This window comes from Macaca mulatta, chromosome 2 (assembly GCF_049350105.2).
Source record: "Macaca mulatta isolate MMU2019108-1 chromosome 2, T2T-MMU8v2.0, whole genome shotgun sequence".
Taxonomy (NCBI): Eukaryota; Metazoa; Chordata; class Mammalia; order Primates; family Cercopithecidae; genus Macaca; species Macaca mulatta.
In genome coordinates, this window is record NC_133407.1 from 171,790,364 (window position 1) to 171,805,612 (window position 15,249).

The window sequence follows — 15,249 nt, forward strand, 5'->3', positions numbered from 1 at the left end:
CCACACTATAAACTTTCAGGGGGGTCAAAGGCCAAATCGGAATCAGCCGCTCTTGGCTGTTAAACCTCGTGAGGTTCACTCCTGAAAGAAAGTGGAACTAGAAGCGCAGCCAGCCAAATATTTGAGGGGAGGGAGTCTTCTCTGAATCCCGCGCCCTACACCAACCAGCAGCGGACCTTCTCTGTCTCAGGGAGCTCTCCCAAGGATCCCCATCCCTCTCTCCATGTGCATTCCAGAGTTGTTGGAAAAAGTTGCCCCCAGTTCCCCCACATCCTGCCTGTTTCCTACAATCACTCTGGAAGCATCTCCCCTACCAGACAGACATTCCCTCCGCGGGATCCCCTCAACCCCCCGAGAGTCATGCACAACGGGGTTCGTCACCCCCCCACCACCACCACCAAGCTGCGCAGCCTGGGCACTGCCGACCCCAGCCTGGGCTTTTGTCCCTACAGCCTGTAAAGAAGCAAAGAAACTTTGCGCCCGCGGAGCCCACTCACCGTCTCATCTTTCCTCCAAACCGCCGCTCTACGCTGGCGCCGCCGCCCTAGCGCCTGGCCCTTGCCCCCGCCTACCCTGTCTCCGTCCGTGAGCCCGCCGGCCCCTCCTGACTCGCGGTGATCAGTCAGCGCGCCCCTCCTCGGCCCGGGCAGCCACTGCCTCCTCTCCGCCCCCAACCCTCCGCAGCGCAACCGGCGGCAACCAACTCGGGCGCGGGGGAGGCAGTGTCCCCGGGGCGCACTCCTGGCACACGGAGTCGGCGCCACCCCCTCCTTCCGGGCGACCACCGCCGCCGCCTCACCTGGCCGTCGGTGTGGCCCGTTCCTGGCGGCGAGAGAAGGCAGGCTCGCTCGCTCCTTGCGCCACGCCACACCGTCGGGCCCCCCTCGGGCCGTAATGGTGGGCTCCGCGCGGCTGGGTCCGGCACCCCTGACCCCCTTTGTAACCACCGCGGCGGGCACCCAGGGAGTTCGAGCAACGAAGTTGGTGACCTACCCTGCTCCCAGGCAGTTTGCTGTTGGGGCTTTCACGGCTGCTGGAAGGGCCTGGCTTTTTGCCCCATCACTGGGCGCCAGCTTCTCAAAGCTACGTTCACAGCAACGCAGTAGGGACTTCTGTAGCAGGCTTTTTTTAAGAGCTGAAAGAAGGGCGGGAGGGTTTACGTCCTCGGGTGATGATTTCCTCAACCGACAGCGAAGTATCTATTGGGAAACTCCAGGTGACTGCACCTCCTTCTGACAATTCGCCCCGGGGCAAGTTTAACAGATGCGTCAGAAAGCAGGTTTGCAAAATCCTCAGAGAACAGCCTCAGCTAAGGACGGGGGTCAGGAGGGTTTTAAACTCATTCTGATTTCCTTGCAATCACATCTCTTGAAAGTTTTAGTATTTTCCCCAATATTTTTCTGAGTTGCTATAACCAATGAAAACAATGCTGATGTAGATGTTCACCAGCCAATGCTTTATTGGAAGTCAACGAATGAGACCGAGGGTGGCCCATAATCGATCTCGGCACGCGGAAATGTGAACCTCTTCCAAGGTCTGGGCGAGTCTCTAGAGTTACACAGATGAAGGACATTGGCCCTCGAGAATCCCACACCAGCAAAGAAGAGCACAACGAAGTGCAAATTACTTATGATCATTGTGGCTTTGGGCAAGTTGTTGTAGCTCCCAGCAACAATTTCTTCACCTAGAGTGCAGCAATAAACGATACTGATGCTGCTAATAAGCTTCTGAATAATATATGCAAAGTACCTGACACCATGAGCATAATAACTCAGTATACTGTCACTGAAGAAATAGCTTATTTAATGCACTTTTCATATGTGCAAGTAAAAGTTTGACTTTTAATTTTAGGGAGAGCCTTACCTACGGAATGCCTTTAAAAAAATTTTTTTTTAATTATACTTTAAGTTCTGGGATACATGTGCAGAACGTTCAGGTTTATTACATAGGTATACATGTGCCATGGTGGTTTGCACCCATCAGCCCTTCATCTAGGTTTTAAGCACATGCATTAGGTATTTGTCCTAATGCTCTCCCTCCCCTTGTCCCCCATCCCCCAACAGGCCTCGGTGTGTGATGTTCCCCTCCCTGTGTCCATATGCTCTCATTGTTCAAATCCCACTTATGATGAGAACATGCAGTGTTTGTGGTTTTCTGTTCCTGTGTTAGTTTCCTGAGAATGATGGTTTCCAGCATCATCCATGTCCCTGCAAAGGACATGAACTCATTCTTTTTTATGGCTGCATGGTATTCCATGTTGTATATGTGCCACATTTTCTTTATCATTGATGGGTATTTCGGTTGGTTCCAAGTCTTTGCTATTGTGAACAGTGCTGCAATGAACATACGTTTGTATGTGCCTTAATAGTAGAATGATTTATAATTCTTTGGGTATATACCCAGTAATGGGATTGCTGGGTCAAATGGTATTTCTAGTTCTAGATCCCTGAGGAATCGCCACACTGTCTTCCACAATGATTGAACTAACTTACACTCCCACCAACAGTGTAAAAGTGTTCCCATTTCTCCACATCCTCTCCAGCATCTGTTGTTTCCTGACTTTTTAATGATCACATTCTAACTGGTGTGAGATGGTATCTCATTGTGGTTTTGATTTGCATTTCTCTAATGACCAGTGATGATGAGCATTTTTTCATATGTTTGTTAGGAATGTCTGGTTTTTCAGAGGAATTTTTTCCCCTGTCCTGAGTTTTTGCCCTGCAGAAGCATACATACACTGATCAATCCAACAGTTAAACAGTTAAGTGCTCCAGCATTGTTCTTTTCTCACCCACGTCATCTCTTTCCTCCTCTTTTTTGGATCATCCCCATGAACATAACATCATTTTATTTCCTTTACCCTGGAATTTTTTTCTTTTCTCTTTTTTTTTTTTTTTTTGAGACAGGGTCTCGCTTTGTCACCCAGGCGGGAATGCAATGGCATGATCATAGCTCACTGCAACCTTAACCTCCTGGTCTCCAGTGATCCTCCCACTTCAGCCTCCATGAGGTGCAGACCACCATGCCCAGCTAATATTGAATGTTTTGCAGAGATGGGGTTTCACCACATTGCCCAGACTGTTCTTGAACTCCTGGGCTCAAGCGATCTGCCCACATCCGCCTCCCTAAGTGTTGGGATGACAGGCGTGAGCCACTGTGCCCAGCCTCCTACTTCCCCTTTATCACTCACTTAGCCCTTGCCACAATGGCCTCCTAGACTAGATTCCTAGGTAAATACGTTCCATCTCAGGGCCTTTGTTGTAATTGCCCTCTCTGCCTAAAATTCCCTCCTCCCAAGTAGCTGCATGGTTCACTCCCTCACTTCCTTCAAGACACTCTTCAGTGTCACTGTGTTGCTCAGGCCTGCTCTGACCACTCTACTTAAAGTTTAAAATGTGTTTAAAAGTTTAAATTTATTTTTTGACAAAGTCACCACATTCTATTACCTTGTAAAATGTACTTTTAAAATTATGTTTATTGTCTGTCTCTCCTCACTAGAATGTCAGGTAGGCAGGCAGGCAGAGAGCGTTGCCTGTTCTCTCCAGTGCTATATCCCTAGAGTGCCTAGAAGGATGCCGGACATGTAAATGGTGCTTAAGAATAAATGATGGCTTTGACCCAAAGCACTGTGTTGCAAACATTTCCTTGCCTCGAGCAATGCCAGAAATACACTTGACTACATAGACATCTTAGAGACAACTTTTCTCCCTTCAGAAGATCTAAGGAGAGTGCGCACCAACACAGCATATTTAGAATGGCCATAATTAGATTGCCAATATTTATGTCTAAGAAAAAAATAGCTAAATTTATGGAGAGCAACAATTACTATCATACACGTATCCGGTATTCTTCCAAATATAGGACAGTATTAGTTGATGCAACAACCCTATGACAGTTACTGTTACTACTCCCATTTTATAAGTGAAAAAAGGATCACAGAGAAGTCAATTGTCACTCAGGTAATAAGCTGGTAGAAGCAGAATTTGAGCACTCATTCTTGAGTTCATTGTCTTTAATGCTACCTTCTACCTCTTTCCTAAGTATGAATGTTACTAGAGGACATGTCTGTATAATGAATAATTCCTAATTACTAGACAAAAAGTAATCCTCACTGGCCTCCCTTCACTGCCTTGTTTTATCTGCTGGCATCTCTGTCTCATTATAGCCAAGCTCCTAGAAGGCAAAGGGAGTCATTTTATTCATATTTGTATGAATCATACTCCAAGACTTATACATGGAAGGGACTCGAAAAGTATTCATTGAATGTGACTTTTTCAAGTGACCAAATCCAGCAAAGTTTCCCATTCCTGATGAGTTACAGTGGTTTTCAGTAGCTTTCATAAGGCCATAGCAGCCTGAAGATAGACGAGACCACCCTGAAGGTGCAAGTGTAAATTAGATAAATTCAGTCCAGGCTCAGTGGCTCACGCCTGTAATCCCAGCACCTCGGGAGCCAAGGTAGCAGGACCGCTTGAGACTAGAAGTTCCAGAGCAGCCTGGCCAACATGGCAAAACCCTGTCTCTACTAAAAATACAAAAATATTAGCCCCGCATGGTGGTGCACCATCTGTAGTCCCAGCTACTCGAGAGGCTGAGGTAGGAGAATCACCTGAGAATTCAAGGCTGCAGTGAGCCATGATCGCACCACTGCACTCCAGCCTGGGTGGCAGAGTGAGACCTTGTCTCAAAAATAAAAAACAAACAAATAAACAAACAAAAAAACCAGACAAATGCAAATGCAGACCCCAACATCTATAGAAAGCACTCAATAAAGTACAACTGTTATCGTTATTATTGTATTACCAGACTTTCTTTTAGTTATGATGATGGAAAGAAAGAAAGAAAGAGAGAGAGAGAGAGAGAGAGAGAGAGAGAGAGAGAAAGAAAGAAAGAAAGAAAGAAAGAAAGAAAGAAAGAAAGAAAGAAAGAAAGAAAGAAAAAAGAAAGAGAGAGAGAGAGAAAGAAAGGAAAGAAAGAGAGAAGGAAGGAAGGGAGGGAGGGAGGGAGAGGTGGGAGGCAGGGAGGGAGGGAGAGGTGGAAGGGAGGGAGGGGGAGAGGTAGAGAAAGAAAGAGAACGAAATAGAGGAAGGAAGGAAAAGAAAAATAAAAGAAAGAAAGAAAAGAAAGAAGAAAAGAAAGAAAGAAAGAGAAGGAAAGAAAGAGGAAGAAAGAAAGAAAGGGAAAGAGGCCGGGCGCGGTGGCTCAAGCCTGTAATCCCAGCACTTTGGGAGGCCGAGACGGGCGGATCACGAGGTCAGGAGATCGAGACCATCCTGGCTAACACGGTGAAACCCCGTCTCTACTAAAAAAAAATACAAAAAACTAGCTGGGCGAGGTGGCTGGCGCCTGTAGTCCCAGCTACTCGGGAGGCTGAGGCAGGAGAATAGCGTAAACCCGGGAGGCGGAGCTTGCAGTGAGCTGAGATCTGGCCACTGCACTCCAGTCTGGGCGACAGAGCGAGACTCCGTCTCAAAAAAAAAAAAAAAAAGAAAGAAAGGGAAAGAAAGAAAGAACAGAAGAGGGAGGAAGGAAGGAAAGAAAGAAAAGAAAGAAAAAGAAAGAAAAAAGAAAGAAAAAGGAAAGAGAAAGAAAGAAAGAAAGAAAGAAAGAAAGAAAGAAAGAAAGAAAGAAAGAAAGAAAGAAAGAAAGAAAGAAAGAAAGTCTTTCTACTTTTTGCTATTTCCTGGGTTCTTTATAATTAAGTTTTCTATTTAATCACAGACCAGAGTCCTGCCTCCCCCTCTGCCATTCCTTATCACTAGAGATATTTGTGTTGTAAACTAAACAGCAGACCTTTCTTGTTTGCCTCTCCAGGATCTGTAGTGATTACAGTCCCTGATCTTAGTTTCCTTTATCCTTCACCCTCTCAGGTGGGGAACTTTAAAGTGTTGCACAGTGTGGAGGCTAAAGCAACTCTCTTGGATGCTCATCTGCCATGCTGACTTGTTTTTTCTTTTTACTCTAATTCCATGGAAGATTACATGTTGACTTCTGATTAACCCGAGTTCTGGGAATTACTCGAAGATTTGTACTTTATCTACTGTTACCTTAAATCCTGCCCTTGCGTCAAAACAACCTTGACCATAAATCCTGCCCATAGGAAGATTCACATAGCATTCTTGCCTCTCCCTGAGGGGTCGACTTCAATTCTCCCACACATTCTTTTCCTTTAGTTTATGTGTCTTGACTCTGGGGGTGACAGCATGGAGATGCACCATGTTTTTTCGCAGCCACTGGGGACATGGCTTCTGTTCATAAGTCTCTATTAAATGTTTCTTTCTGAGAAACAGTAGGTTTGTACATACCTGCTCACTTTGAAACACATACAGTGATATTATGAATTTCGATGTTATTCCATTTGGAATTATTTTTGCTATTGTTCCCTTTTATTAGAAAAGATTGGTTGGATTTGATTAACTTTTTGTGTCCTGAATCTGTATATTTGCTCCTTTCTCTGCAATGATAGCCTAACAAATCTTTGTAGCTATTAACTCATTTCAATCTCACTGCAGTTTAGTTCATGGAACAATTGATTTTGCTGAAGTTCACTTTAATATTATGATGATTTAATGAATCAAGAAATTTCTACTTGCAGAGTGCAGTGGAAAAATCATTGACTGTGAAGTCAGGCAGAACTGGGTTTTGAGCCCGGATTCAGCCCCTTTGCTAGCTAATATAGTTTGGCTCTGTGTCTCAACCGAAATCTCACCTGGAATTGTAATTCTCATAATCCCCAAGTGTCAAGGGTGGGACCAGGTGGAGGTAATTGGATCTTGGGGGCAGTTTCCCCCATGCTGTTCTCATGATAGTGAGTTCTCATGAGATCTGATGGTTTTGTAAGTGTCTGGCATTCCCCCTGCTTGCATTCATTCTGTCCTGCTGCCCTGTGAAGAAAGTGTCTGCTTCTCCTTTGCCCTTGCCATGATTGTAAGTTTCCTGAGGCCTCCCCAGCAATGCGAAACTGTGAGTCAATTAAACCTCTTTCCTTTATAAATTACCTAGTCTCAGGTATTTCTTTACAGGAGTGTGAGAACGGACTAATACACTAGCCAAGTAATTTGAGTGCATTATTTACCTTCATTGAGAAGCAAACCTCTATTCTGAAAAGTAAGAACTCTTTTTTCTGGGGGGGCGGGGGGATGGAGTGTTGCTCTTGTTGCCCAGGCTGGAGTGCAATGGCGTGATCTTGGCTCACTACAACCTCTGCCTCCTGGGTTCAAGCGATTCTCCTGCCTCAGCCTCTGGAGTAGCTGGGATTACAGGCATGGGCCACCACGCCCGGCTAATTTTGTATTTTTAGTAGAGATGGGGTTTCACCATGTTGGTCAGGCTGGTCTCGAACTCTTGACATCAGGTGATCTGCCCACCTTGGCCTCTCAGAGTGCTGGGATTACAGGCATGAGCCACTGCGCCTGGCCAAACTCATATTTTATGAGCCAGTGTGTTAATGTAGGTACCATTCCTTGCACAGGGGATAAATAGCACAAAAAGAACACCCAGCAGAGTAGTTTCCAACCACATTTGCCTTTCTGGAACTATTGATAATGATGTTGACCATTGTGTTGTATACTGACTGTCCTATATAAGTTCAGTTCCAAATTACACACTCTTTTTAGAATTTAGGACTTGGATAAGTTTTCTCTCTAAAAAAATGAATGTACTTTCATTTCTTAGAAAAAGCATCTCATCTATTTTCACGTTGGATCTGCAACTGTTGTTAAGGGGAACTGTGTAACCCAGTGTTTCTCTTTGTATCCTTGTTGCCAGGAAGCCCAGAGTCAAGCTTACCATTAAATTTTTGTGTAACGGTAATAAAGACTTTGTTTTCCTCTCCTTTTTAAAATGTTGATGTATTTTTATGCCAATAACCTTATTGAATACTTGGTTTTTACTATACATTCTCTAATATATATTTAAATATATAAAGTATAAATAGCATATTATTCAAATTAATACCAGAAAGTTAACCAAAACTAAAGTGGGAATCACTTTAACCTCACAGGGGCATAAAAAGGCAAATACCTAATTTTTGTCTCCTCAGGTTTAATGATTATCCCCATGTGCTGCTTTATCTTTAAACAATTACAAGGTAGGTTCTCTAATTAGGAGAAAAAATCTAAATCTATTTGGAACATCTGATTAATTTCTGCATCAAATGTTCTCTTTCTGCCCTACCCCCAGTCTTTTCTGTGAGTTTCTATTGCAATCAGGCAGGAAAAGGATGGTGTGTGTGTGTGTGTGTGTCTTTTAACCTATCCTAGATGTGTTATCTGGCTCACTTTTCTTATCACTTGAGGACCCTGAATTGGTCTACTTTGCCTGCATAGAGGGCTTAAAACAAGGAGTTTCTCTGTATCTTACCTACTTATCATGGAAAAAAAAAAAAACCCAACACCTTATCAGCAGTATTCCTTGATACTGAAGAGAACTCAGCTTCTCTTCTATTGGTTTTCTTTGTTCTTCCTTTCATCTGAACTTTCATCATCCCTCCAGTTATACCATACCTTGATTTCAAATTTGTCCTTAATGTTATACATAAAGATAATTATATTATGTATAAAGATAATTATACATAAGGATTATTATAATATATAATCTTTATGTATATTAATTTATGTATATATCATATATCATATGTACTACCTATGATCTTTACATATAACATAACTATATTTAAATATATTATATATAGAGAGAGAGCGAGAGGGAGAGGGAGAATGCCACCTTGGGCAGGGATAGATGTCTAAATTGATGTGTCAGAGATACACAGACTTCAGCACATGGGAGAATTCTGACAACTGAGAGCGGGGGCCAGGATTCAGAACACAAGAAATGTTAAAACAAAGGCAAATTTACGAAACACCTACTCTGTTGTATACTGCCTAGCATATAACTGTAATGTGATAATGTAATATATGCTAAAAAACAATGATACAGAAGAGCTCAGGTAAAGGGGTATCTGTGTCCAGTGAGTCCACCAGGGAAGACACCATATGTGAGTTTCATATTGAAAAAAAAAAGGGTTGGGAGGCCTTCTAGGCGGAGGAAAGACCACGAACAATGCAGGAGGACAGTAAAGCCAAGGCAAGTTTGGGAAAGAGTGAGTAATACAGCCGCCTGAGCTGGGGAGGGAGGAGTAGGAGATAAGATCTAGGGTGCTGGGGCCAGATTTGAGGAAAGGGGAAAGATGGGGCTTTGAATTTTAGGCTTCGCATTGAATACCATTTTCATTATGTCATTTCCTTACTCTGAACTTGCACTGGCTCCTTGCTGCTGGACAACAGGAAGAGCCAGGGGCTGTGTAGGAAGTGGAACAACATGATTGTATAGGCATAGGGTGAAAAAGAAATATGAGCTCCAACCATGACATTTAAAGACTCTAATAAAGCCCCACTCTACTTCCTGTATTAAACAAGGTGTCAGTTGCCAGTCAAGGCTGCTCAACTGCGTATTCATTAGGGTCACAATTAACATATTAAATCTCTCCGTCCACTCCAGACTGCCCTTTTTCTTTTTCAGAGTTAACATAACTCTGTAGTTACAGATCCTAAAATGCTCACAGAAATACACATGAACAGGCCCCTTTGGGTGTTGGGTCACTGATGGACCAGAAATTCAGTGACAATATTCCAATTAACTGGCTGTGTCTGCAGGGACTCAGAGCTACTTGCCTGACCATTTTTAATGTTCCACTTGCTGGGGACAATTTCATTGCTTTTCTCAGGAGAATCGCGAAGAACACTAGTACAACTCTTTTTTATTTTTTTGAGACAGAGTCTCGCTCTGTCACCCAGGCTGGAGTGCAGTGGCGTGATCTCTGCTCACTGCAAGCTCCACCTCCCAGGTTCATGCCATTCTCCTGCCTCAGCCTCCTGAGTAGCTGGGACTACAGGTGCCCACCACCATGCCCGGCTAATTTTTTGTATTTTTAGTAGAGATGGGGTTTCACCATGTTAGCCAGGCTGGTCTCGATCTCCTGACCTCGTGATCCGCCCACCTCGGCCTCTCAAAGTGCTGGGATTACAGGCGTGAGCCACTGCACCTGGCCAAAAACATTATTTTATAGCACTCAACTCTGACTGGAGATTTATGTTAGTGCTCAATAAATTCTAAATGGTTGTTTGAAGCATTTATTTCTGAGATACAGATGGTGATGTTATGACTAGCATAGTTCCTTTATTTATGTATTTACTTTAAAGACAAGGTCTTGTTCTGTTGCCCAGGCTGGAGTATAGTGGGGTAATTATAGGTGATTGTAACGTGAAACCTGGACTCAAGCCATCCTCGTGCCTCAGCCTCCCAAGTAACTAGGACCACAAGTGCATGCCACCACACCCATATTTTAAAAATTCTTTGTAGAGATGGGGTCTCGCTACATTGTCCAGGCTGGTCTTAAGCTCCTAGGCTAAAGGGATCCGCCTGCTTCATCTTAGTATGGTTATTTTAGTCTCATTTGAATTTATGACTATCCTCAAGAACCAAGAATTTCTTTTTAAATTTTTAAAATTTCAATAGCTTTTTAGTACAAGTAGTTTTTTGTTACACAAATGAATAATATAGTGATGAATTTTGATATTTTAGTGCACCCATCATGCAGGTAGTGTACATTTACCTAATGTGTAGTTTTGTATCCCTAGCCCCGCCCCCCACCTTCTCCCTTTGAGTCTCTAAAGTCCGTTATGTCACTCTGTATGCCTTTGTGTACCCATAGCTTAACTCCCACTTATAAGTGAGAACATATGGTTTTCGGTTTTCCACTCCTGTTATTTCACTTAGAATAATGGCCTCCAGCTCCATCTAAGTTGCTGGAAAAGACATTATTTCATGCCGTTTAATGGCTGAATAGTATTCCATGGTGTATCTATACCACATTTTCTTTATCCACTCATTAGTTGATAGGCACTTAGGTTGGTTCCACATCTTGGCAATTGTGAATTGCACTGCTATAAAATACATGTGCTAGTGTCTATTTTGCATAATGACAAGAACCAAGAATTTCTGAGTTACAAATATTCCTAAAGAAGATGATCAAAATTCACTTGCTGTGCTATTCAAATGGAAAACAAAAGAAGCTCTATTTAAAAGGTCATTCTCTTATTGATGATTTCCAGAGGTTGATTCCTAAGGTATTAGTATTATATTTACGAACTTGACATAAGAATTTTCAGAACTTTGGCCTGGCACAGTGGCTCATGCCTGGAATCCCAGCGCTTTGGGAGGCCAAGGTGGAAGGATCATTTGAGCCCAGGAGTTTGAGACCAGCCTAGGCAACATAGCAAAATCCCTTCTCTAAAAAAAAAATTTTTTTCAATTATCCAGACATGGTGTCATGGGCCTATACTCCTTACTCTGGAGACTAAGGCAGGAGGATCAACTAAGCCCAAGAATTCAAGGCTGCAGTGAGCTATGATTCCATCACTGCATTCCAGCCTAGGCAATAGAGTGAGACCCTATCTCAAAAAAAAAAAAAAGAAAGAAATCTCCAGAAATTTAACATGAGTATATGGATTCACTGTATCTTCAATGTTAATATTAAAGTTAGCTTTATAAAAGGCTTAGCAACCCATCAATTCACAAGAGGAAAGTCACGCATTGCTTGAGGCTAGGGCTATGTTCTGAGAAATGCGTTGTTAGGTAATTTTGTCATTGTGCAAACATCATAGAGTCCACTTACACAAAGCTAGGTGGCATAGTCTACTACACACCCACCCAGTCTATATGGCATAGCCATAAGAATGGTGTAGCCTATTCCAAACCTATATAGAATGCTACTATACTGAATAATGTAGGCAACTGTAATATAATAGTAAATATTTGTGTATCTAAACATCTCAACACAGAAAAGGTAAGGTGTTGTGCTACCATACCCATGTCACCAGATAATAAGACATTTTTCAGCTCCATTATAATCTTACAGGACCACTGTTGTACATGTTGTCCATCACTGATTGAAACATTATGCAGTGCATGACTGTGTATGTCTAAAGGGAGTATTTTTCTCCCCACACCCCAAGCCTGTTGGCAGAGCTTTCTGGGGCTGTTCCTCTGTTTCTTCAACAAAAACCCCAGATAAGGTCTGAGATCCCTCAACAACTGGAGTGCTGGTTGGGGGAGTCAAAGCACCAAAGCACTTATGCTTTTTACTCCTCTAGTCTGCGGAGCATTGATGAGCAATGTAATCAAGACAAGCTCTGATGTGGTTTATTGTTTTCCTGTTGCAAAAGCTAGTTGTGTCCTGCAGAAGTTATCAAAGTGACTATCCAGGTGGAAAATTCCTTACAGAGGCAATTATGAAGGGTCCCTAGTGGCGGGAGGCAACATTACCCTTGATGAATAATTCACTGGTAATTAGTTCTCAAAAGAAAGTTTTATCTCTCATGGGCTATTAGCATTTTATGATAGATTCTCAATTACTTTGTTGAATGCTTTGATCCTACTGGAAATATCAGTCCTTTGTTTTTCATTCCAACTTCCACAATCCTCAGTACAAGAAGGAAGGAAGGTTTAGGAATGTACATGGGGGAAGATGAGGGTCACATACTGTTTACCTACACAGGAGTATCCCTTGGGCAGAGCAGACTTAACACGTCCTAATCATTACATCATTATCACCTTCCCTCACATGCACCCCTCAGCCCTCCTTTTTTTTTTTTTTTTTTCTTTTTTTTTTGCGACGGAGTTTCACTCTGTTGCCTAGGCTGGAGTGCAGCGGCACAATCTCGGCTCACTGCAACCTCCACCTCCTAGGTTCAAATGATTCCCCCTGCCTCAGCCTCCCAAGTAGCTGGGACTACAGGCACGTACCGCCATGCCCGGCAAATGTTTGTATTTTTAGTAGAGATGGGGTTTCTCCATGTTGGCCAGGTTGATATTGAACTTCTGACCTTAAGTGATTTGCCCACCTCAGCCTCCCAAAGTGTTGGAATTACAGGCGTGCCCAAGCCCTACTTCTTAATTGTAGTCTACAGTTAAGTAAAGGACACCCTCTTAGATCCAGTCATCCAACTCCCTTACTGGAAAACTTCTTCAATCCCTCAATTCTTCCTCAACCCCTATTACCAATCCATTGCCAAATCGTATAATTTTTACCTCTTAAACATCTGTCAATAGTACTCTTCATCCCCTTGCCTTCATTTACTACCTGGTATTTCCCCACTTTTAGAGAGGGCCAGGAACAAGTCAAGAGAAGATGGAACCTCATTAGTCCCAGGGCTAAAGGGACATTGGGTGTGCAGGAAGTAAGGCTCTCCCAAGGAAATGGAAGATGCAGAGCCTAAAGAAAAAGCTAAGATCCACATTTTGGAAAGAGGGTCTAGAAGTATCAAATCCAAGACTGTGCATTTGGCCATGAGATGGGATGGGGTATAGGGCAGTTGCTGAGTAATACTCAGTATTTAAATCTTCCACTTATAGCAGGATGTGATGGCCAGGTGAGATGGGATGGGAGTATATTGGAATTGTAATAAGCTCCTAAATCAAGCCTCAATAACAGTACTTAAAATTTTAAGTTCTTTTATTAATCTTTTTTCCCCTAATCTCCCGCACACAATTCTAAGCTGTATGAGGACCAGGATCTTTCTGTCTTGTTCATTGTCATATTTCCAGTGCCTCTAACAGAACTTCATACCTCAAAGACACTATTAAATATTTGTTAAATAATTACATAAATTGGTCTTTACCAAAACTCTAATCTCATCACTCCAATGCTTAGAATTCTTCAATAACTTCTCAAAGCCTTTAGGATAAAATAAATCTGGAATCTTCAGATTAGCACGAAAACAAATAAACAAACAAACAAAAAATGTCACCTGGTTTCTCCAGGTTATTTCCCCACCTAATAGCTTGCCAATTCCTTCCTCCTCTTCCTGCAAGGAGGGAGCGTTCCAGTCACAGTAAACTGCCTGCAGTTATTCACATGAGTCACATTCATTTATCTCTTTCTTCATAACCACAATTCACTGAGCAATAGTTGCTTCAGAAATCACCCTCTCCAGAAAGCTTTCTCCAACTCCATGACTGGTTTTGGTTAGATGTCAAAGTATTTCACATCATCATATTGCAATGTTTCTGTTTTATTTTCCGTGTCTGCTCAAGATATACATTCCCAACTGATTGCAGAATTCCCAGCCAGCCCCACAATAGAGCAACTTAGTAAGATAATTCCTTAAAATCTCTCTTTGTCTCTCTCTCTCTCTCTCTCTCTCTCTGTGTGTGTGTGTGTGTGTGTGTGTGTGTGTGTGTGTGTTCTATTGGTTCTGTTTCTCTGGAGAGCCCTAACACTGATTTTTCTATTTTAACTTCTTGTGTCTAGAACTTAGCACGATGAGTAAATGAAAAATTAAATCTGGTTTGGAATCGCCCTCCCTTAACACAAGAAGACTTTGCAATACAGAGCTGGTCAGCTGGTCAGAAGGAAATACTAATGAGATTGGCTGAAACTAGGTAACCAAGCTTATCCCTCAGCTGTCTGGTTACTTGATCATCTGAGGCATAATAAAAAATAATGAGGAATATATACACTGTATAAGCCTATTTATTCTGTTTGAGTGCCAGAGGAAACCTTTGCAAAGATTTCAACCAGAACCGCAAACCCTGTGAATTGGGAGTAGTTGTGTTGGAGCCTCCTCCCTGCTTAGAGATGTCAATATCAGCTGCTCTGCTAGAGTCTAAAGGCTTGGTGTCTTTCTCTATGCATCCCATCCCACCCTTTCTTGTGCAGGCTTTGATTTCTGAGTGACTGATGAGTCACTGGGAAAGACCTCCACACCAGCTGCTTGGGTCTTCCCATCCTTCAGCATCTGGCTTAAATAAAACCTCAGTATATGTCTTCAGTGAAGTAAGATACGGTGACCTGTGAACAAGCAGGTGACCAGAGTTCTGGGTAAGAATTGCCAACCTCAGGCTTTCTTCCCCAGTGATTGCTGGACTCCTGGGTTTTTACTTGAAAATGCCAGCTCATTCTCAATATGTATGATGGAGTAAGAACTTGTAAATAGGTACTGAAAACCTCTGACAATAAAGTTCTCACCGAAATGTTGCACATCACCAACTCCATCTTCCTTGGGCACCTCTCTCTGGGTATCATCCTCCTCCATTGGGATCTTCTGCTGAATCTCAAAGGATAAACTGAGATCAGTGCCAGCCTGCACACAGCAAGAAAAAAGAGGTACCATGATTGGAAAGCTGAACTGATCTCTGAACACTCAAGGTCAATAGAACTTCATCTGTTGAACACAGATTTTGAACATC

General features: G+C 42.8%; 1 protein-coding gene and 1 long non-coding RNA gene across 45 annotated transcripts in view; one reads left to right on the forward strand and one right to left on the reverse strand.

Moving 5' to 3' along the window:
- PHLDB2 (pleckstrin homology like domain family B member 2) overlaps nucleotides 1–15,249 on the reverse strand; it is a 239,895-nt gene that overhangs the window by 113,917 nt on the left and 110,729 nt on the right. For 17 of the 44 annotated variants that reach the window (XM_077994246.1, XM_077994245.1, XM_077994260.1 and 14 more), the window contains one exon: nucleotides 15,029–15,143. In XM_077994246.1, the coding sequence (XP_077850372.1) occupies nucleotides 15,029–15,095 (67 nt within the window). In that variant the 5' untranslated portion in view covers nucleotides 15,096–15,143. Of the gene's footprint in view, nucleotides 1–497; nucleotides 1,471–15,028; nucleotides 15,144–15,249 lie in introns of those variants that run through there. The other 27 variants (XM_077994285.1, XM_077994282.1, XM_077994279.1 and 24 more) reach the window with 4 other exon arrangements.
- The window catches only part of LOC114676432 (uncharacterized), a 69,953-nt gene that overhangs the window by 393 nt on the left and 54,311 nt on the right, over nucleotides 1–15,249 (forward strand). The gene's annotated exons all lie outside the window — the stretch shown is intronic.